At 44.3% G+C, this 23,556-nt stretch overlaps 1 protein-coding gene across 22 annotated transcripts in view; it reads left to right on the top strand.

Annotated features, from left to right (window-relative positions):
* Positions 1-23,556, top strand: part of EPS15L1 (epidermal growth factor receptor pathway substrate 15 like 1) — a 101,442-nt gene that overhangs the window by 8,150 nt on the left and 69,736 nt on the right. For 15 of the 22 annotated variants that reach the window (XR_004349036.1, XM_032625255.1, XM_032625256.1 and 12 more), the window contains exons 2-6: positions 14,633-14,674; positions 14,873-14,962; positions 15,430-15,477; positions 17,114-17,209; positions 17,920-17,982. Coding sequence is in view for 21 of the 22 variants with exons in the window: in XM_032625255.1 (XP_032481146.1) it covers positions 14,633-14,674; positions 14,873-14,962; positions 15,430-15,477; positions 17,114-17,209; positions 17,920-17,982 (339 nt within the window). In the remaining variant the exon portion in view is untranslated. The remainder of the gene's footprint in view (positions 1-14,632; positions 14,675-14,872; positions 14,963-15,429; positions 15,478-17,113; positions 17,210-17,919; positions 17,983-23,556) is intronic. The other 7 variants (XM_032625259.1, XM_032625274.1, XM_032625276.1 and 4 more) reach the window with 4 other exon arrangements.

Raw genomic sequence — 23,556 nt, forward strand, 5'->3', positions numbered from 1 at the left:
CTCTCTAGCTGCTCTTGTTGGTAGTCGATTGGTGGGACCATTTTGTATTTTATGTCTTGGGTGAAGAAACAGGCATGTACGTACTCTACTGGTGACGAAAGTCAGGGCACCCCCTCACCCCTGGGCCAGCATCCTGATGGCCAGGCCCCCACCCCTCCCCAGGGTTCCCGATGCCTCTTCACTTCTGCTGTGAGAGGGTGTGAGAAGGGGTTCTCTGATTTACTCGTGACAGTAACAAGCATTCCTGTTGATCCATAGAAGATTGGCTTTTCTTAACCCACATAGGATGGGCTTTTCAACTTTACATTTCCAGTGGAGCAACAAAACTATCTTCTTTCAGGCTGTTTTTAAAGAGGAAAGATTAAACAAGAAAAAAACTTGACAGTGAGGCCCTCTTTAGGAGACTGCTTAACAAGGACTCTGAAGTTTTGGGGATGGATTAGCCCTCTAAATTCCCCCACACCCGAGAAACCGCACTATTGGAGGTCCCAGAACCCTATAGATTTTGGTATGTGTGATCACAGATGTTTCTCCCTTTGAGTGTCTTCTTTGATAAAGGTTAGGGCGGCTTCTGTGCCCTCAGTGCACCCCTACATCCACTTTGAACATTTTGAACACTACCTCTATGGAGAAGAGGGTTCCCAAAGGGATGAGCTGATACCCTTGATGCCTAGTGGGTCGGGCAGTCCTGTGGGTCACTGTGGTGCTCACGCATCAGGCCATGGAATCAGCATTTTATTTCAGGCCAAGTTTTTAGTTATTGGCATTTGACTTTTTGATTTTTTTGTTGCCTTTTTGCCACTGGAAAATATTCTTTAATTCACAACCCTGTAAGTGGGTTTTTATAGGTATGTACTTAGCCTACTATGTGTGAAATTGTATGTTTAAAAAAAACAACCACTGAGACTAAGAGAACTGGTAAAGACTGTTCTGTCCTGGTGTTGGGAGCAGCTCAGCCAACTAGTTGAGTGAGAAAATGAGTATGATATGTACTATAGAGTGTTCAACATTTGGTGAAATATTTTATTGTTTGGTAAAAAGATCATTTGTCACAGCCAGCTGTAAGGATGACAATTCATTGTAGATAAAACCTGTTCTTCTGTCTCAGTACCAATAATAACAACCACCACAAAAATAGTTATAACAACTGCTTCCCTTTGAAGCATGTGCTTTACCTACATATTCTTTTTTTTTTTTTTTGAGTGTATGATTTTTTTTTATACTGGAGTATAATTGCTTCACAATGTTGTATTAGTTTCTGCCAGTACAACAAAGTGAATAAGCCATATGCACACACGTATCCCCATATCCCCTCCTTCTTGAGCCTCCCTCCCACCCTCCCTGTCCCACCCCTCTAGGTGGTCACAAAGCACCGAGCTGATCTCCCTGTGCTATGCAGCAGCTTCCCACCGGCCATCCATTTTACATTTGGTAGTGTATGTATGTCAATGCTACTCTCTCACTGCATCCTAGCCTCCCCTTCCTCCCTGTGTCCTCAAGTCCGTTCTCAACGTCTGCATCTTTATTCCTGCCCTGCCACTAGGTTCATCGGTACCATTTTTCTAGATTCCATATATATGTGTTAGCATACAGTATTTGTTTTTCTCTTTCTGACTAACTTCACTCTGTATGACAGACTCTGTGTCCATCTACCTCACTACAAATAACTCAAATTTTGTTCCTTTTTATGACTAATATTCCATTGTATATATGTGCCGCATCTTCTTTATTCATTCATCTGTCAATGGGCATTTAGTTACCTACATATTCTCATTTGATACTTATAGGAATGGTCAGGGCAGTCACTGTATTATCTCCATTTTACAGATGGGGAAACTGAGGCCCTGAAAGGCTTTGTAGCTTTTCACTCTGCCTCTGAGGGGTGGAGCTTTTTTTTTTAATAAATTTATTTATTTATTTATAATTTTTGGCTGCGTTGGGTCTTTATTGCTACGTGTGGGCTTTCTCTAGTTGCAGCGAGCGGGGGGCTACTCTTCATTGCGGTGCGCGGGCTTCTCATTGTGGTGGCTTCTCTTGTTGCAGAGCACGGGCTGTAGGAGCGCAGGCTTCAGTAGTTGTGGCTTGTGGGCTCTAGAGCGCAGGCTCAGTAGCTGTGGCTAGTGGGCTCTAGAGCACAGGCTCAGTAGTTGTGGTGCACAGGCTTAGTTGCTCCAGGGCATGTGAGATCTTCCCGGACCAGGGCTGGGACTCGTGTCCCCTGCATTGACAGGCGGATTCTTAACCACTGCGCCACCAGGGAAGTCCGAGGGGTGGAGCTTTGTCTGCCTGAGAACTGACCATTCTCCACCCATCTTACCCACTCCCTCCCGAGGTTTCATCTAAATCTCACCTGTGCCATGAACAAACTTTTCCTGAAGGTATGGGCCCAGCGTTGTGGGTGGGGTTGAATAAATGTGAAACCTCCACCCCGCAAGTAGTGAAATGTAGGGAGGGGTCCCGGTCATAACAGTAGCCTTATCATAAATTAGGAGTGTGGGAGAGAGGGACTCATTTCAGCTCGGAATTTGGGCAGCGTCTTACAGCAGGGGGTTTGGTGCTGGGGCTGGAAGGTAACTGGCTTTCATCAGGCAGATCCCCCCTCCCCCCAGGATAGTTTGTGCCCAGACAAGGGTGAAAGGTGCACAGTGTGTTCAGTAGAGCATCTGCCAGACCAGGAAGGAAGGCGGGGCTTGACGGCTGTTTGTGTGTCTGTGAGCAAGTGAGTGTGTGTGTGTGTGTGTGTGTGTGTGTGTGTGTGTGTGTGTGTAGGGGTGAGTTTGGGGGAAGTTAACCTGGCAGGGCCAGGAGGTGGCTTTGGGGTGCATCGAAAGCATGGCTGGGTGGAGCTTCACACTCCCTCAGCAACCACAGAGCGTCTTTTCATTTTGGCGTGACCTCTTGCCAAATGGGATGGAGGGGGAAGCTGGTGAAGGTGAGGTTCCATCTGAGAGGCTGGGACCTGGTCACAGGTGTGTGCAGAGCGAGGAGGGGCTTGAAAGGCCATTCTCGCTGCTCTGTCTACCTAATCCCTCCCTGCCTGCCCGGCAGGACAAAGCTCCATTCCTGTGCTGCCCTTGCCAGTGCCTTTGTGTGTTTGTTCCCTGACCAGACCGTGATGCTCTGCTCTGCTCTGCGGTGGCGGGGACTGCCTTTCTGCTCACAGTGGAATCTGGGAGCTTGGCTTGGTGCCTGCTGCCTAGAGGGCTCCTAGGCTCTGAGGAAGAGCAGTGGGCAGTGGGAGGCTGATCGTGCCACCTACAGAGGGGAGCAGGGAGGAGGCACAGAGAGCTGCTGACTCGATCTGCCCTGGGGATCCCTGGGTCCTTGTGAAATGTTGGGCCAGGGCTCAGAAGATGGCAGGGATGTTGGAACCCTGGGGTGGCCGATGTAGAAAAGGAATTTTGGGAAGGTTCGGGGCACACTTGGGGAAAGTTGGGAGCACCATGAGAAATGGGTGCTTTCAAGGAGCCCTGCTTTCAGGTGCCCTGCTGTGTAGGGGACACTTACTGCTAAGATGTCGCCCCTATGAGTCTCCCCAGGGCCTCTTCAGGGCCTGGTCCATCGGATGGAGGAAGGAAAGATAGAATGGAAATGGTGGGGCGGGGGGTGTTCTCTGTGATGCCTGGAAGAGTGGTGTCCAGGGAGGCCTGCAGGGAGGCCAGGGCTACGTTGATCTTTTTATTTATTTATTTTTTAATTAAAAAAAATTTTTTTGGTAGGGGGGCACTCCACGAGGCATGCAAGATCTTAGTTCCCCTACCAGGGATCGAACCCATGCCCCATGCAGTGGAAGCACAGAGTCTTAACCACTGGACCATCAGGGAAGTCCCCAGGGCCACATTGATCTTAAGCTGCAGTGTTTGGCTGGAATCTGCTCCCTGCCCCACCCACGCTGCCTGGGCAAGGTCCCTTTCCAGTGCCATCCACCTGCTCCTCTGCATGGCCGTACTCAACCCTGTACCCCTCTCTCTGTGTCCATCCTCTGGTCCCCACAAGACCCCACTCCCTTGGTGTTTTCTTGCCAACGGCACCTCCTTTCTCCGTTGTGAGAGTGTGTGTGTGTCTTCCCCCAGCACATCCGTGTGGCGGTGCTCCTCAGCCTGTTGGTTGTCTCGTGTCCCCTCGGGCAGGCTCAGCAGTGTAGCCGCCGTCGCCCTGCCCTCACAGGTGGGTGTCTGTGGGCTACAGAGTCGCCCTCCATCCTGTCTTTTCCTCATAGCACTTACAGCCTGCTGTGTGTGTTGTCATGTCTAATGACATTCTCCTCCAGACCAGGAGTTCCGAGAGGCTGGGGTGGGGGCGTGGTCCCCTTATTCACTGTTGCACCCCATGGAGGCCAGTGCCTGGGACCAGGCAGGCACTCCATAGATACTGCTGGAATGGAAAAGAGATTTCCACCTCGACGTCCCATAGGGACATCCCAGAGAAAAATGTTCAAGGGGGAACAGCCCCCTCTTATCTCCGTGTTTCCGCATCGTGGATGGCTGTGTTCTTTGGGCCTCATTCTCCTGGAGGACGATGGCAGTCTCTCCCTAGCTTCCTCCCCTCCCTCCTGTCACCCGATCCAAGTAGCTGAGTGCATACCCAGTTCACCTTCTCACGAGCGCGTCTGCTCAGGTCGCCTTCAGGAGGACAGGATGACGTTCTGACCTCTCAGCAAGGGGTGTGCAGACCTGTCATGTCATTGTGTCTGCCATTCCTGCCTGGTCCTGCATCCTGTGCAGGGCAGCGTGTTGGAGCAGGAAGGCTGCCTCCAGTGACTTTTGTTCCTTCCTCACTTCTGTTTCCAGTAGATGGGATTGAGAGTGCTGGACTCCCGGAGCATGGAAGCTTTCACACCTTGATTCTGTGTTCTTCCAGATGGCGTCTCACCCTAAACTACCCCTGCATGGCTTGTTCACATTGATACCTCATTGTGTGTCTAGACTTTCAGGTGTGGTTCTCTTGCTCCTTGGTTCTCCTTTTAAGAGAACTCCCCTGTGTCACGTCCCCACTGCAGGCCCTGAGTTCTGCGTGGGTCGGAGGGAGCCCCCACATTCTGTGCCAAATGGCAGGCACACGTCTTCAGCTGGCCTTCATCATGGCGGTCATTTTAGTCCCTGGGGAGAATCGTGTATCATCCTTCAGATCCCTCTTCTCCTTTCGCGTCTCCTTTTCCTTTTTCTGTCCTATTTACAAAAAGCAGTGTGTGCTAACATGGATCACCGGAGAACTCAAGAAAGCTGGGAGAGGCACCCAGTTCACAGGTAGGAATCACTGTACACATGTGGTGTACGTCCTGCCAGGTTTAGATCCAAGTGGATGTGATCACTGTGTGCCTACCAACCAGGTCATAACTGCATGCTGATTTGGGCCCTCCCTTTTCACTTGAGCAAACATCGTAAATGTTCTGCCTGTGCCATTTTTACCGCTTTGTGGTATTCTGTCCCAAGGAGACACAGCAGTTCATTATTGGCTTAACTAGTTCTTGACTATTTCCAGTCCTTTACTGTCACCTGCAGTCCTGCCCTGAAGAAGGGCAAACTGATCCAACCCTTTTGCCCTTCTGCCTTCCTGCATATCTGATCATTACAGAATCCCAGGAGGAGACCCTAGAGAATCGGGAAGGCCTAAAGAAATTCTGGTTTTTATTATTTGACAAAAGCAAAATCTGGTTTTGTCAAATAATAAAAAGAAAGAAATTATTTGTTAAAGAAATTAACAAATAAACAAATTCTGGTTTTTATCATTTGACAAAAGCACGATCCTGCCAGTGATAAAGCTACTTTTCATTTATCACACTTAAACCTGAAGCAGCTTGTACCATTAAAATCCTTGACAGAGCAGAAACACATCAAATGTTCGTCTTTAATTATGTAAAATTTTAAGCGCACTAAAAGTAGAGGGAAGAGTTTAATAACTCCTATGTACTCACCACCCGTTCACAACAGATGCCAACGTTTTGCAAATGTCTTTACCCAAGTGTTTTTCATCTTAGAAATCATATTTCAATATGCACTTCTAGTAGCTGAGACTGTTTTCTTTTACATTACCACAGTGCCATACCACAACTTAATTAATAATAATCTGATACCCAGTCCATATTCAAATTTCCCTGATTATCTAAAAATATCACCTTGCGTTTGGTTGTGAGATCTCCTGAGTCTTTTTTTTTTTAATTTTTAAAATTTTGAGGTAATTGTAGATTCACATGCAATTGTTAAAAAACAATGATGCAGAGAGATCCTGTGTATTCTTTATCTGGTTTTCTCCAGTGGTAATATTTTGCAAACCTGTAGGACACCATCCTAACCAAAACATTGACATTGCTACAGTCAGATGCAGAACAGTGCCATCCCCACAGGGATCTCTCTGGTTGCCCTTTTACAGCCACACCTACTTCCCTCCCATCTCATTCCTTTCTGATCCTTGGCAACCACTAATCTGTTCATTTGTATAATTTCAGCATTTTAATAATGTACAGTGGAATCATACAGTATGTAACCTTTGGAGATTGGCCTTTTTCACTCAGTATAATCCTCTGGAGATTCTCCTGGGTTGTTGTGTATATCCGTAGTTGATTCCTTTTCATAGCCAAGTAGTATTCCATGGTGCTGTGGGACCACGGTTCATTGAAGCAGTTACCCATTGAAGGAGATCTGGCGTGCTTCAGTTTTGGGTGATTATGAATAAAGCTGCACTAAACATTTGAGTACAGGATGTTCTGTGATCTTAAGTCTTCATTTCTCTGGACGAATGCCCAGGACAGTTGCTGGGTCCTGTGATAGTTGCATGTTTAGTTTAGTTTTTTTTTTTTAATAGCTGCCAAGCTGTTTTCCAGAGTAGTTGTAACTTTTTACATTCCCACAAGCTCCGTATGAGTGATCCAGTTTCTCTGCATGCTTACCAGTGTCACCAATTCTTTTTTTTTAAAATAAATTTATTTATTTATTCTTATTTTTGGCCGTGTTGGGTCTTCATTGCTGTGCACAGGCTTTCTCCAGTTGCTGCGAGCGGGAGCTACTCTTCGTTGTGGTGCATGGGCTTCTCATTGCGGTGGCTTCTCTTGCTGTGGAGCATGGGCTCTAGGCATGCAGGCTTCAGTAGTTGTGGCACGTGGGCTCAGTAGTTGTGGCTCGCGGGCTCTAGAGCTCAGGCTCAGTAGTTGTGGTGCACGGGCTTAGTTGCTCCGCGGCATGTGGAATCTTCCTGGACCAGAGCTTGAACCCATGTCTCCTGCATTGGCAAGCGGACTCTTAACCACTGTGCCACCAGGGAAGTCCTGGTGTCACTATTTCTTGTTTTAGCCATTCCAGTAGGTGTGTGGTGGCCTCTCACTGTGGTTTTTCAAGACAATTGTTTTTAATTGAAGTATAGTTGATTTATAATGTTAGTTTCAGGTGTACAGCAAAATGATTCAGTTATATGTGTAACTTTTCAGGTTCTTTTCCATTATCGGTTATTACAGTATATTGAATATAGTTCCCTGTCACAGTGGTTTTTAATTTACATTTCCTAGCTAACGATATGCTGGCCATCTTTTCATGTGCTTATTTGCCATCTGTATATCCTCTTTGGTGAATTGTTCCATCATGTCTTATGCTCATATTCTCATTGGATTGTTTCCTTTTTTGTTGTTGAGTTTTGAGAGTTCTTTATGTATTGCAGATACTAGTCCTTTGTTGGATATGTGATTGGCAGATACAGTTGACATTTGAACAACACAGGTTTGAACTGTGCAGGTCCACTTACATGTGAATTTTTTCTTTTCTTATTTCTTTATTTAAAAAAATTTTTTTTTATTTTCCAGTAAATGTGTACTACAGTACTACTTGATCTGAGGTTGGTTGACTCCATAGATGTGGAACTGCAGGTACAGAGGAACTGTATATGGAGGGCTGACTATAAGTTACACTCGGATTTTTGACTGTGTGGAGGGTGGGCATCCCTAACCCCCACATTGTTCAAGGGTCAGCTGTATTTCCTTCTAATCTTTAGCTTGTCTCTGCATCCTCTTATCAGGGTCTTTCGTAGATCAAACATTTAAAATTTTGATGAGGTCCAGTTTATCAATTTTTTTTCCTTATGAATCAGGTTTTTGGTGGCAAGTCTGAACTCTTTGCCCAGCCCCTGATCCTGAATATTTTCTCCTCTGTTTTTTTAATATTAATTAATTAATTAATTTTTGTTGTGTTGAGTCTTCGTTTCTGTGCGAGGGCTTTCTCTAGTTGTGGCAAGCAGGGTCCACTCTTTTTTTTTTTTTTTTTTTTTTTTTTGCAGTACGCGGGCCTCTCACTGTTGTGGCCTCTCCTGTTGCGGAGCACAGGCTCCAGACGCTCAGGCTCAGCGGCCATGGCTCACGGGCCCAGCTGCTCCGTGGCATGTGGGATCTTCCTGGACCGGGGCACAAACCCGTGTCTCCTGCATCGGCAGGCGGACTCTCAACCACTGCGCCACCAGGGAAGCCCTGGGGCCACTCTTCATCGCGGTGCTCGGGCCTCTCACTATCGCGGCCTCTCTTGTTGCGGAGCCCAGGCTCCAGACGCGCGGGCTCAGTAGTTGTGGCTCACAGGCCCAGTTGCTCCGCGGCATGTGGGATCCTCCCAGACCAGGGCTCGAACCCGTGTTCCCTGCATTAGCAGGCAGATTCTCAACCACTGCACCACCAGGGAAGCCCCTTTCTCCTGTTTTTTTCCTAAAAGTTTTATAGTTTTACATTTACGTTCATGATCTACTTGGAATTAATTTTGTAAAAAGTGTGAGACTTAGGTCTCCAGGCTCATTCTCTTCCTCTGGATGGCTAGTTGCTCCAGCACCATTTGTGGAACAGGCCTCTTTCCTCCTGAGTGGCTTTTGCACCTTTGTCAGAAGTCAACTGGGATCATCTGTGTGGGTTTCTTCCTGGGCTCACTGTTCTGTTCCATGGTTCTACGTGTCTTTCCCTCCATCAGTGCCACACTGTCGTAATTACTGTAGTTTTATAGCAAGCCTTGGAATTGAGTAGACTGATTCCTCCCACTTTATTCTTTTTCAACATTGTTTTAACTCCTTTGCCTTTCTGTATAAATTTTAGAGTAATCTTATCTGTATCAACAAAGAATCACGTTAAGCCTGCATATCAGGCTTAACATGTGATAAGCCTGCTTATCACATGTTGTTGCATTGGCCTCCAGAAGGCCATTCCACTCAGTTTATTTTCCCACTGGCAGGGCCCAAGATGTGTTTCCACCTTTGCCAACCCTGCATGGCACCTCTCTTTGACTTTGCCAACCTGATAGCAAACAACTGGTATTTCATTCTATTTTGCTCTACCTAAATTGAACATCTCCCCTAACTTTGCTGCATCTCTTCTTTCAGAATCACCTTTTTCTTATCCTTCGCTCATTTTTAAATTGGGGTGTCTTTTTCTTCAGGATTTATGAAAGCTCTTTCTCATGTCTCAGTTCTCTCGGCAGTGTTCACCTTAGCTCTGGCTTAGAAACTTCTCATCTGGCAGTTGGAATGAGCTGTCAGTTTCAGGGAGGTTCAGGATGCCCCAGTGTTTGCTGATGCTCTTTGAGTGCTACTGAGTTATGTCCCGGTTTCCTTACCTGCAGAATGTGGTCCGACCTGCCTGGAGGGCTGTGCGCACCGCCAAGGTAATGGTTGTGCAAACAGTGAGGGGAACTATCTCTAAGTGGAAGGCGAAATGCAAGGATTATCAAGTGAGCACTTCTCTAGCCTTGTTTTTGAGTCAGCATCTTGCTTTCCAAGGAGGAACTCAGACAGGGATGTCTTTTGGTGTAAAGTGCCTAACTTCCTGCAAAACTTGGCAACAGCTTTGAAAAACACAGCCGTTATGGGGTCTCAGTTTTCCTCAGGAAATGGCAGGCTGTGCTGGTTTTCAAGTCAGTTCATATGCTTAAGTCAAGTCTTGCACTTTGACCATGTCTGTTGAATAAAATGTACCATGACATAATCACGTGTTTTGCCTTTTCTTGGGTGAGCATGCACGGGAGGCTGTGCAGTGGCCCTGTGTCTGGCTCTGTCATGCCTGGGCTGTTTTTGCAGGGTGCAGAGTAGGTTAGTGCCACATGGCCTGGGTCTCCTCTGGCTCCGTCACTCCTTGGCTGTGTGACCCTGAGCAAGGTAACCTCAGTCTCCTCACCCATAAATTGGGACGAACAGTAGTACCTGCCCATAGCATTGTTTGGGACAATTAAATGAGGTACAGGATAGAAAATAGTGAGGCTCAGTAAATGTGATCCACTGTTTATCAGAACAAGGAATTATACTTTTCTAAAAGTTTTAAAATGAAAATTAATTTGCTTTACAAATGTCATTTTGAAACAAGCAAGGCCAGCGATCATTGCTTTGTTTTGCATAAGAGCTCCTGCCCATGGATGAAAGCAGGAATCAGAGAGCTGGATGGACTCAATCCTGAGAGGGTTAGGTGTGGCCAGAACTCCAGTCCTCAGGGTTTCCCCTCCAAAGTAGTACTGCTGTGTTCCTCATCTCAAGCTGGTTTTCTCCAGCATTAAAATTGCGCACACTTGCATCAACTGTGGAGTTTAAAGGCCTCCCAGCAGAAGGATGTGAACTTGTTCCCTGATGTGCTGCCCTCCCAGTCTCCCCATTTGTAGGTTGCCTCTGGGGTGGAGGTTAGAGCGAAGAGGCCACAGGAACTTTTCCTAGTATTTTAGGAGATCAACTGAAAGATCAAATTGAAAGTTATATTGAACTTCAATGAATAATTCAGAGTCAAAGATGGCATCTTAGCACAGTGGGCTGGTGGAGGAGAACACCCTCCTGGGCCGGCTCCGTCCGTTCTTGAAGCCATCTCAGAGCTGTCTGCAGCCTCTTACACCGAAGGCCTTGTCCCCTGGCCTGTCCTCTTTCTACCTTTGCCCCTGGGGTCGCTTTGGGGTTAGGCAGAGGTGGGCAGCTCTGGTGCCCACTCTCAGCTCTCAGGGGGCTCTGTCCCAGCAGAGCGGCTGCCTGCACCAACAAGCTGTTTGTGTCCAAGGTCTCTGCCCGTCACTTGGGGACTCAAGGCCTTAGCAGCATTCATCCTCAGCTCTGTTGCAACGGTGTATTGGGCAGCTTGCAGGTGTGACTCCGCTGTCGCCAGGAGGAAGTAGTGTGGTAAGAGGAAGTGCCATTAGATCTGTTGGTGTTCTCCCTTTACTCCCCCTTCTGCTTATGTAGTGCCTGAGGTATGTGTAATTAAATCAGAACCTTTCACTGCTGTCATTGTCCCAGGTTACCCAAATTGATTCCTGTACTTAGAGAGGAATGGGTGAGGCATATTCTGTGGTTTTCCGTTAGTTGTAGGTCATTTGGGATCAACACTTGGCCATAGACTGTCTATAGGATGAGCCCTTAGCATCGATGGTCCAAGCTTTGGGCATGGGGCTTCAGAGCCTTTTCTGGACTATTTGGGGTCTTGTTCCTCCTAATTATGGATCTAGTTCAGAAGCGTTTGGGAAGTTTGAGACAGTTATTAACCATCTATGCTCCAAATATTGTAACTTTTTTTCATTGGAATCATAGTAGCTTGGAAACCTCTCTCTTGCTTACCATGAGATCTTAAAAAAATCCCACTGGAAATGCATTTCAGACCCGTGCCTCTCTGATTGCTGGCAGGAAGGGGACCTTTGTCAAGGTGGGGGTCCCTAGGGTCTCTGCATTCCATTTCCATGAGCCAGGGCACAGGATGTGCTATCTAGACCCAGCACGGTTACCTTTACTGATAGATGACAAACAGCCTGCCTGACTTTGCTTCCTCTGTCAGCCTTACTTCTCCGGGGAGATGTGTTTTGAAAGCATGCAGAGCTTTTTAAATTTTAATCAGTTAATTATTTTAAATTGAGGTTATAGTTGACATATAACATTATATTAGTTTCAGGTGCGCGATGTAATGATTTGCTATTTATACATGTTGTGAAATGATCACAATACTTAACATGCGTCACCATATAGTTATAAAATCTCTTTTCTTGTGATGAGAACTTTTAAGATCTACTCTTAGCAACTTTCAGTATACAGTACAGTATTATTGACTATATTAACCATGCTGTACATTATATCTCATGACTTACTTATTTTATAACTGGAAGTTTGCACCTTTTGACCACCTTTACCCATTTCACCTACCCCCATTCCCATCGCTGGCAACCACCCATCTGTTCTCTGTATCTGTGAGTTTGGTTTCTTGTTTTTGTTTTTTAGATTCCACATATAAGTGAGATCATCCAGTATTTGTCTTTCCCTGTTTAACTTATTTCACTTAGCATAATGTCTTCAGGGTTCATTCACATTGTCACAAATGACAAGATTTCCTTCTTTTTAATGACTGAATAATATTCCTCTGTGTGCATGAGTGTGTGTGTGTGTACACACCACATTTTCTTTATCTGTTCATCCATCGATGAGTAAATATTTAGGTTGCTTTCATGCTTGGCTATTGTAAATAATGCTGCAGTGAACATGGAGTTGTTGTTTGTTTGTTTGTTTGTTTTTCTTAGTGTTTTCATTTCCTTTGGATAAATACCCAAAAGTGAAATTGCTGGATCATATGGTAGTTCTGTTTTTAACTTTTTGAGGAACCTCCATACTGTTTTCATAGCAGCTGTACCCATTTGCATTTCCACCAACAGTGTGCAAGGGTTCCCTTTTCTCCACGCCCTCTCCAACACTTTGTTATTTCTTATCTTCTTGATGCTAGCCATTCTGACAGGTGTGAGGTGAGATAGTGTAGTTTTGATTTGCATTTCCCTGATGATTAGTGATGTTGAGCATCTTTTCACATACCTGTTGGCCATCTGTATGTCTTCTTTGGAAAAATGTCTATTCAGATGCTCTGCCTATTTTTTAATTGGGTTGTTTGTTTTTTTACTATTGAGTTGTATGAGTTCATGTGGGGTTTTAAACCCTGGAGATCAAACAGAGTGTGATGGTGGACATTGCCATCTAAGGCATAAGAAGCTAAAGGCGACAGCCTCCCCCAGGACGGTATACACAAGGGCCCAGGGCAGGAGGAATCCTCCCTCCAGGGAGCTGCTGTAGCTGTACATTTAGCTCTTTTTTTTTTTTGGCTGCGCCATGCGGCTTGCAGGATCTTAGTACGGCAGTGAAAGCGCAGAGTCCTAACAACCGGACTACCAGGGAATTCCCCACTTAGCTCTCATTTCTTCTTATTGGTGTTGTTGCCTTTTGTTTCTCAAGCCATTGGCCTTTACCCTCCTTTCTTGCTTTTTCACATTGTTCTGCCTAGCTTTTTAGCTTTTTCTGCCTTTTCAGGATTTCCCTCTTTCTTTTCCCGTTTTTCTGTTTTTTTGACTTTCCTCTGCTGCCTTTCAGATCTTTTTGCTCTTTTCCTTCTGTTTTCCTTCTCTCTTGCTGGTGTTCTTGTACTTTCGCTTCTTTCTGCGTTTGCAGGTGTTGGCATCCTCCAGAGGAGCTGACCGTAATCTGGGCATTATTTTTAACCTGAAATGACTTTTTACAGCACAGCGGAATGCAAGTGTTGGGCTGGTTCAAATCAGTGATTGTAACTGAAGGGAACCCGCCTCCCCCCAGTTTTATTCATTATGAAAAGTTGCACAACAGCATTCAGAGACTTTTAAAATAAACACTGTCATCCCGCCTCTCATCTGGTACTCATTTTTCCTGGCATTCTTCTCTTTACCTGTTTGCACACCAGTTCTTCCATAAGATTAAGCATAATGGTGTCTTCTTCACTTTTCTTGCTCACTAAATCAATGGCAAGTTAGCCATGTCCTGCTTTTTTCCCTTCATGAGGTAAAAGACCAACACGTGTAAGCCTTTACAGCTAACATCTTAGTGGCTGCTGAATTCCTACCCCTGCTGGCATACTCCTGCAGATCCCCTCCTCCCCACTGCCGGGCGGCTTGCTGAGGTTGGGAAGAGAGACCGTGTGACACGGTGGGATATGTGAGGGTTTGGCCGCCAACCAGGCTGAATCCAGGCGTGGCCTCAATTTGCCGCTTGATCCTAGACTGGGTGGTTACCTTCTCTGAACAGCGACATCTTGGGGAATCTGGAATGTCTGGAACATGGAGTGTCTTCGGTGCCAAGCTGAGGGTTTTGAACTTCCTGCCTGTCATTGTGGGAGCAGTCACTGGCCAGCTCTCTCCTGGCGGCTGGGGCTGGTCAGTGGTTTTTGCGCAGCCCTTGGGTGGGCGGCTGGTGGAGGACGAGATGGGTGGGGATGAGACCTGGAGCAGGGAAACCAGTCTGAAGCTTCTGTGACTGGTGATTCATGATGATGTGCAGAAACTCCTGTTCTGGTTCCGGAGCCAGAGAACGATCTCAAAGGATAAGGGTGTCTTTTCCCTCTGAGCTCCTGGACACACCGAAATCCCATCGGTCAGTGAATAGAAAACGACTCTGGTCTGCTGCCCCTTCCTGAACGACTGTGTTGTTTGTGTTGGAATCGGGATTATTTAAGAGCGTTAACATTTCCTTTTTCTAAATCGAGTAAGTGTGTTATCTCTGAAAATAAACTACAGTCCACGTATAGAGGACGTTTAAAGTGCATAAATTTTGATTTTCATTATTGTGTATTTTGGTGATAACAGAATTGAGGGACACTTTTTTTTAGAAGGGTTTTGTGTCCACCTTTGACCAATATCTGTGGTTTTGTTTACAGATTCCCACTGGAAATCCATTATATGAATCTTATTACAAGCAGGTAAGTTTTCACTAGTGTCTTTTTGGATTGAAATTAGAGTGAGTGACTCAGAAACCACAGCTGTGAATTGCAGCCCAGTAAGGACTTTCATCCCTTTCTGTTTCCAAATTATCAGCTAGCAGCCAGTGTCATGGGTAATGCTTTTACCTGCTGCTCTGTTGCTGAAGCCTTGTCTCAAGTGTTGCTCCCCAATTCCAGGTAGACCCAGCATACACAGGGCGAGTTGGGGCGAGTGAAGCTGCACTTTTTCTAAAGAAGTCTGGGCTCTCAGACATTATCCTTGGGAAGGTATGTGATGAATGATAGCGATTTCTGTGGCCGCCCTCAGGGCTCTCCCGGCAGGTGAAGGCCGGCCTGTGCAGACCCCTCTTCATGCGGTCTGTACTTCCCTTGGAAGTGAGCCGGCCATTGTGAGCCTCTCGGGTCTGTAATTGGTAGATCCAAGTGCTCTGATGGCTACTGCCACCCTTTGCTTGCATAGCAGACAAGAGGCCTGAGTGCTCTTGGGATCTTGATAGCTATGGATTTATGTTGGCCTTGGAGCCAGGTGTACCTGGGTGTTCTCTGGGCTCTGCCACTGACCGCTGTGTGCCCCTGGGGGGAGGGAGGGGTGAAAGCTATTCACCTGTTCTGAATCTGTGGCTGCTGTGGCGTATACATAAGGCCCACATGTAGAGATGGTGGCTCCTGTTTTGTGATTAAACAGAGTCAATGATCAGCCGGTCGCACTCACGAGCATTTTTGTGTTTCCACAGATATGGGACTTGGCCGACCCAGAAGGTAAAGGGTTCTTGGACAAACAGGTATATACCCGTATACACAGCAAGTGGAGGGGCTGGACCAGAGCCCCCAGGCCGGGTCACCTCTCCACTTCCTTCCTCGTTGTCTCCACTGACAAGTATTACTGGTCATAAGTGCGGACATCAGACTGTTAAAATGGGGAGGTTTCATTTTGAAATAAAGGTCTTTTGAACTCTTGGAGCCATCTTTCATGGTTAGCGTATCTGGTAATATTTTGTGTGCTTACAAGCAGTTGAAATGTTTTCAAAACGTTTTATTTTGAAATAACTTCACACTCTCATGGAAGTTGCAAAAAATAGTTCAGTGAGTTCCCGTGTATCATTTCCCAGCTCTCACCAAAGCACACTGCTCAGAAGCCTGACTCAGAGCTGACCAGTTTTATTGATACCTGCACTTTCTTGTGGTTTTTGTTTCTGTCGTATATAGTTCTATGTAATTTCATCACCTGCATAGATTCACGTAACCATCACAACAGTCAGGATCAGAACATTCTCAGACCCCAGAGTCTCCCTCATGCAGCCCATTGGTAGTCACACCCTGACCCCTGGCAACCACTGCTTCCTTCTCTGACATAATTTTGTCATTTTGAGAATGTTCTATAAATGTAATGTTATAGTACTTATGATTTTTAAATGGTCATATTTTAATTTAGTTCAGTCTTTCCCCAAACTATATTCCAAGGGATGTTGTTCCTGGTGTCTCACTGTCCGTGATCCGACCCGTCGGGAAAGCACCGTTAGCTTTTCCTCCCTCGCTTGAGATTCACAGTACACATCTGTGTGTTAAGGGTTCTGAGGATCTTTGTGTAAGAGAGCCCTGTTAACTTTGCTTAATGCAGTTCTTCTAACCTTACTAATGTCCCCATTTCTCTACACTCTACACGGGCATTCTGTAGACATCAGCTTGAGAAAAGCTGCTCTAGTGCTCATCTCTTTGAAGAAGTTTTTAAAACCATAATTGTGTTTACAGTTTTAAAAAGAGTCCATGTTCTTAGGCCTGTTGATCAATTTAAAAAAAACTAGGTGATGCCACACGAGTCCACTAAGACCGTGGCATGGCCAGTTCTGGGTTAGGAGGAGGGCGAGGAGGAGCCAAGGCCCCTGCTGGCCTGGTTCAGGTCCTTTGTCCTTATGTGGGAAGTGAAGTCCACATCAGGCCATTGGGGAGTAGGGAGGGTGAGTGGGAGATGCTCTGTTCAGTGAGGCCAGGGGCATCCCAGGGAATCGCGAGTGTCAATTCCCAAACAACTGTGTCTATTTCAAACCATTTTTTAAAAGTCAACGCATATTTGAACCATCCTTTAGACTGTTAAACTGCAGTCTGCTACTTTTACAGTCTAGCATTTCCTAAATGTTGAGATTATTTTTGAAAATACATTTATTTGAAAATACATTTATTTGAAATTTTACGGTGTTCAGAAAGCAATGAGCTAAGTCCATTTTAGCATATTCATTTAAACAGTGCTCCCAGGGTGAGACCAGTTCTGCTCAACAGTGTAAGTGACTTGCTCACATGTGGTCTTCCTTGTTGAAGTAAACTGAAATCCCTCTTTCCCCAAAGCCCACTGCTGCAGACAGCTCTACCACTGCCGCTGCCAGCTGGGTGGGGTTTACGCCTCCCCCTTTTTTGGATTTGCAGGGTTTCTATGTTGCACTGAGACTAGTGGCCTGTGCACAGAGCGGCCACGAAGTTACCTTGAGCAATCTGAATTTGAACATGCCGCCGCCTAAGTTTGTAAGTGTCAAACTCCTTCAAGTTCACGTTCTTCTAATATCTATTTATCTATCTCTCCATGTTTTCTCTCTCCCTCTTTTTAATTTTCTTTTAATTGCAGGGAAATTTACATAATCTAAAATTAACTGTTTAAAAATGAACAATTGGGTGACATTTAGTGCATTCACAATATTGTGGTAACCATCACTTCTAACTGGTCAGAATATTTTCGTCACCCCAAAAGAAAACTCTACACCCATTAAATAATCATTCCCTATTTCCCCCTCCCCCAACCCTTGGCAGCCACTAATATGCTTTCTGTCTCTATGCATTTGCCTGTTCTGGACATTTTATAGAGTCATACAGCTGGCTTCTTTCACTCAGCATAACGTTTTCAAGGTTCATCCACATTGTAGCATGTGTCAGTACTTCATTCCTTTACGTTGCTGAATAAGATTGCATTGTGCGGTCTATCCCATTTTGTTTATCCATTCATCTGTTGGTGGACATAATAATTCATGCACAAGGAATTGTTTGCACACCTGTTTTCAGTTCTTTTAGGTCTATACCTAGGAGTAGAATTGCTGAGTTATATGGTAATCCTGTGTTTAACTTTTTGAGGTTTTTCTCCTTTTTGAAAGCACTTTGAAATGTGTACCCTTATAGTGAACACATCCTCCAGTAGTAGAATTCTGTGCCAGCTACAGTGCAATGTACCTCTTTCTCCTCAGCACGACACCAGCAGCCCTTTGATGGTCACGCCGCCTTCTGCAGAGGCCCATTGGGCTGTGAGGGTAAGTGACCGGGGAAGGCGCCCCTCGGCTGTCTTCCACATGCAGTCGTTTAGCCATTTATGACGTTCAGAACATTTCATAGGACGATTGTATCATCCACTCTGTTGCAGAGTGAGTATGCCACAGAAGTTAGACAAAATACTTTTCCAAATTAGAGTCTTTGCAAAGGCTATCTATCCCCTTTTCCTATAATTGGGTGTTGCCTACTAAGGCAGTTAGCTAAGTTTCAGATGTTGGACTCTGAAATGTTTACAGTTGAAATCTCGTATTTCTAGGTCATGTTCTGTGGTTTTGCTGCTTGGGTTGGTTAATCAGGATAGAAGGAGAAATTGTGAGAACTCTAAAGCATGAAGACTTCCAGGATGTCTTCGTAGCTTTCTTCGTTATTTCCAGCCAGTTTATGCGTTATAATTCTTTCCTTTCTGTTTTGCTCCTATTGCTTTTTGAAAAGCTTCTCTCAACACTTAATGTGTTCTTTTTAAGACAGGATGTTGTGGCTGTAGAGCTGTGTTACTGCTTCTAGAAAGAAAAACGAGTGGTGTCTCCTAATAAGTGCGGAATTTACTCCAGAAGGCAACTTGTGTATGGCTTGGAGACAGTCTCCCAGTAATAAGACCTCCTCCCAACTCACTGTGAGCGGGTTGTCACATTTCCTCACTTTTATCTGGTTTAAATACTGACATTAATAGCAGTCCTGCTATGAAATAGACACCCCTCACCCACCCCCCAGCCCCAAGTGCTTTTTTGTCCCTTTTTATGGGGTTGGTGTGTTCCCTCCTTGAAAGGGTTTATATGGAGAGGTCGGGTGCAGGGACAGGGCAGGAAGAGGCCTCAGGTGACTGAGGGGTCAGGAAGTTGCCTTTGTGAGCAGTCAAGCATGTTGCTGCAGTGGCGAAGGATTTCTTTCTCTGTAGTCCAATTGCACGGCGCCTACTTTGAAAAGCAGCTGCTTTGTTGTGAAAATGGTGCCAAAGGGATCTTATTATTCCTTGAACCGTTTCGGCCCCTTTCTGGCAGGAACTGTGTTGAGGCCTCAAGAGAAGAGCTGGCGGCTGAGGAGCCTGTGAGGCCTTGAAGAGGGGAGTTGGGGCAGGAATGGCACCGTGGTGGGGCAGAGAGCTTTGCAGTCCATTCAGAGAAACGGTGACAAGTGTTAATGTTCTTTTCTGTGGTGGAAGTTCCTGGGCTTCCTGAAGCCTGAGCCAGCGAGTCTGACAGATCCAGGGAGAGTTCCATACTCCAGGCGGATGCAGGGAGTTGGGATTCTCAGTCCTTATGGTGACTCGAGTACGCAGTGTCTGCTTGTGCTCTGATTTGTTTTTTCTCTTTTTTTTTAAACTGTGGTAAAATACACATAACACAGAGTTCACTATCTTTTTTTTAAAAAAATTATTTATTTTTATTTTTGGCTGTGTTGGGTCTTCGTTGCTGCACATGGGCTTTCTCTAGGTGAGGCAGGCAGGGGCTACTCTTTGTTACGGTGTGCGGGCTTCTCATTGTTGTGGCTTCACTTGTTGCAGAGCATGGGCTCTAGAGTGCAGCCTCAGTAGTTGTGGCGCACGGGCTTAGTTGCTCCGCAGCATGTGGGATCTTCCCGGCCAGGGATCGAACCTGTGTCTCCCGCATTGGCAGGCGGATTCTTAACCACTGTGCCACCAGGGAAGCCCTGTATGTCTTCCTTGGAAACATGTCTGTTCAGATCCTCTGCCCATTTTTTAATCAGGTTGTTTTTTGATATTGAGTTGAATGAGTTCTTTGTATATTTTTAGATATTAACCCCATATCAGATAAATCATTTGTAAATCTTTTCTCCCACTCAGTAGGCTGCCTTTTCATTTTGTTGGTGGTTTTCTTTGCCGTGCAAAAACTTTTACGTTTAATTAGGTCCCATTTCTTTATTTTTGCTTTTGTTTCCTTTGCTTTAGGAGACAGATCCAAAAAAAATATTGGTATGATTTATGTCAAAGAGTGCTCTGCCTGTGTTTTCTTCTAGGAGTTTTCTGGTTTCTGGTCTTACATTTAGGTCTTTAATCCATTTTGAGCTTATTTTTGTATGTGGTGTAAGAAAATGTTCTAATTTCATTCTTTCACATGTAGCTGTCCAGTTTTCCCAGTACCACTTATTGAAGACATTGTCGTTTCTCCATTGTCTATTTTTGTCTCCTTTGTCTTAGATTAACTCACCATAAGTGCATAGGTTTATTTCTGGGCTCTCTGTTCTGTTCCATTGATCTTTGTGTCTGTTTTTTGTGTCAGTACTATACTGTTTTGATTACTGTAGTTCTGTAACATCAGTTAGGGAGCTTGATACCTCCAGCTCTGTTCTTTCTCAAGATTGTTTTGTCTATTTGGAGTCCTTTGTATTTAATACAAATTTTAAAATTATTTGTTCTCATTCTTTGAAAAATGTCATTGGTATTTTGATAGGGATTGCATTGAATCTGTAGATTGCCTTGGGTAGTATGGTCATTTTAACAATATTAATTCTTCCAATCCATGAGCACGATATACCTTTCCATCAGTTTGTGTTGTCTTCAGTTTCTTTCATCAGTGTCTTGCAGTTTTCTGAGTATAGATCTTTTACCTCCTTAGTTAGATTTATTCTTAGATATTTTATAGTTTTTTTTTTTTTTTTTTTTGTGGTACGCGGGCCTTTCACTGCTGTGGCCTCCCCCGCTGCGGAGCACAGGCTCCGGACGCGCAGGCTCAGCAGCCATGGCTCACGGGCCCAGCCGCTCCGTGGCATGTGGGATCCTCTCGGACCGGGGCATGAACCCGCGTCCCCTGCATCGGCAGGCGGACTCCCAACCACTGCGCCACCAGGGAAGCCCAATATTTTATAGTTTTTGATGCAACTGTAAATGGGATTGTTTCTTTAATTTCTCTTTCTGATAGTTCGTTGTTAGTGTACAGAAATGCAACAGAATTCTGTATATGTTGCATCCTGCAACAAATTCATTGATGAGCTCTAGTATTTTTTTGGTGGTGTCTTGAGGATTTTCTATGTATAGTATCATGTCATCTGCAAACAGGGACAGTTTTACTTCTTCCTTTCCAATTTGGATTCCTTTTATTTCTTGTCTGATTGCTGCATCTAGGACTTCCAATACTATATTGAAGAAAAGTAGCAAGAGTGGGGGCATCCTTGTCTTGTTCCTGATCTTAGAGGAAATGCTTTCAGCCTTTCACCATTGAGTATAATGTTTGCTGTGGGCTTATCATATATGGCCATTATTATGTTGAATTATGTTCCTTCTCTACCCACTTTCTGGAGAGTTTTTATCTCAAATGGATGTTGAATTTTGTCAAAAGCTTTTACTGCATCTATTGAGACGATCATATGATTTTTATTCTTCAATTTGTTAATGTTGTGCTATTGATATTGAACCATCCTTGCATCCCTGGAATAAATTCCACTTGTATGATCCTTTTAATGTATTGTTGAATTTGGTTTGCTAATATTTTATTGAGGATTTTTGCATCTATATTCATCAGTGATATTAGCCTGTAATTTTCTTTGTCTGGTTTTGGTATCAGGGTGATGCTGACCTTGTAGAATGAGTTTGGAAGCTTTCCTGCCTCTTAAATGTTTTGCAGTAGTTTGAGAAGGATAGGTGTTAACTCTTCTTTAAATGTTTTGTAGAATTTGTCTGGTTCCTGGACTTTGTTGGGAGTTTTTAAAATTACTAATTCAGTTTCATTACTGGTAATCAGTCTGTTCACATTTTCTATTTCTTCCTAATTCAGTCTTGGGAGAGTATACATTTCTAGCAATTTATCCATGTCTTCTAAGTTTTCCAATTTGTTGGCATATAATTGTTCATAGTAATCCCCTATTATCCTTTGTATTTCTTTGGTGTCAATTATAATTTCTCCTGTTTTATTTCTGATTTTATTTATTTAGACCCTTTTTTTTCTTTTCCTTGATGAGTCTGGCTAAAGACTTATCAATTTTGTTTATCTTTTCAAAGAACCAGCTCTTTCATTGATCTTTTATATTGTCTTTTTGGTCTCTTTTTCATTTATTACTGCTTTGATCTTTATTATTTCCTTCCTTCTACTAACTTTGGGTTTTGTTTGTTTCTCTTTTTCTAGTATCTTTTGTTGTAAGGTTAGATTGTTTGAGATTTTTCTTGTTTCCTTAGGTAGGCTTGTAGCACTATAAACTCCCTCTTAGAACTGCTTTTGCTGTATACCATAGATTTTTTAAAAAATATTTAAATTTTACTGGAATATAGTTGATTTACAATAGTATACCACAGAATTTGGATCACTTTGTTTCCATTTTCATTTGTCTCCAGGTATTTTTTGATTTTCTCTTTGATGTCTTCAGTGACCCATTGGTTGTTTAGTAACATATTGTTTAGAATGCATGTGTTTGTGTTTTTTGCAGTTTTTTTCCTGTAGTTGATTTCTAGTCTCATACTGTTGTGGTCAGAAAGACTGATATGATTCTAGTCTTAAATTTATTGAGACTTGCTTTGTGCTGTAGTGTGTGATCTGTCCTGGAGAATGTCCGATGTGCACTTGAATGTGTATTTTGCTGTTTTGGGATGGAATGTTCTATATATATCTAATAATTGCATCTGATCTAATGTATCACTTAAGACCATTCTTTCCTTATTGATTTTCTGTTTAGATGATCTATTGATGTAAGTGGGGTGTTAAAATTCCCAATTATTATTGTATTACTGTCAATTTTTCCCTTTATGTTAATATTTGCTTTAGGTATTTTGGTGCTTCTATGTTGGGTGCATATCTGTTTACAATTGTTATATCTTCTTGTTGGATTGACCCCTTATCATTATGTAATGCCCTTCTTTGTCTTTTGTTACAGTCTTTGTTTTACAGTTATTTTGTCTGATGTAAATATTGCTACCCCAGCTTTCTTTTCATTTCCATTTGTGTGGAATATCTTTTTCCAACCCCTCACTTTCAGTCTGTGTGTGTCTTTAGATCTAAAGTCTCTTAAAGACAGCATATAGATGGGTCTTGTTTTTTATCCATCCAGCCACTCCATGTTTTTTGATTGGAGCATTTAGTCCATTTACATTTAAAGTAGTCATTGATAGGTATGTACTTATTGCCATTTTGTTCATTGTTTTCAGTTCGTTTTGGTAGTTTTATTGTTGCTGTTCCTTTTTTTCTTTTTTTTAAATGCATGCTTTTCTAATTCTTGGTGGTGTTATTCCCATTTTTTTAAATTAAATTTATTTATTCATTTTTGGCTGCATTGGGTCTTCCTTGCTGCACGTGGGCTTTCTCTAGTTGCGGCGAGCGGGGGCTACTCTTCGTTGTGGTGCGTGGGCTTCTCATTGTGGTGGCTTCTCGTTATGGTGGCTTCTCTTGTTGTGGAGCACGGGCTTTAGGCACGTGGGCTTCAGTAGTTGTGGCACACGGGCTCAGTAGTTGTGGCTCATGGGCTCTAGAGTGCAGGCTCAGTAGTTGTGGCGCACGGGCTTAGTTGCTCCGTGGGGTGGGATCTTTCCCGGACCAGGGCTCAAACCCATGTCTCCTGCATTGGCAGTCGAATCCTTAACCACTGCGCCACCAGGGAAGTCTGAGTTCCTTTTT

This window comes from Phocoena sinus, chromosome 3, assembly GCF_008692025.1.
Source record: "Phocoena sinus isolate mPhoSin1 chromosome 3, mPhoSin1.pri, whole genome shotgun sequence".
NCBI lineage: Eukaryota > Metazoa > Chordata > Mammalia > Artiodactyla > Phocoenidae > Phocoena > Phocoena sinus.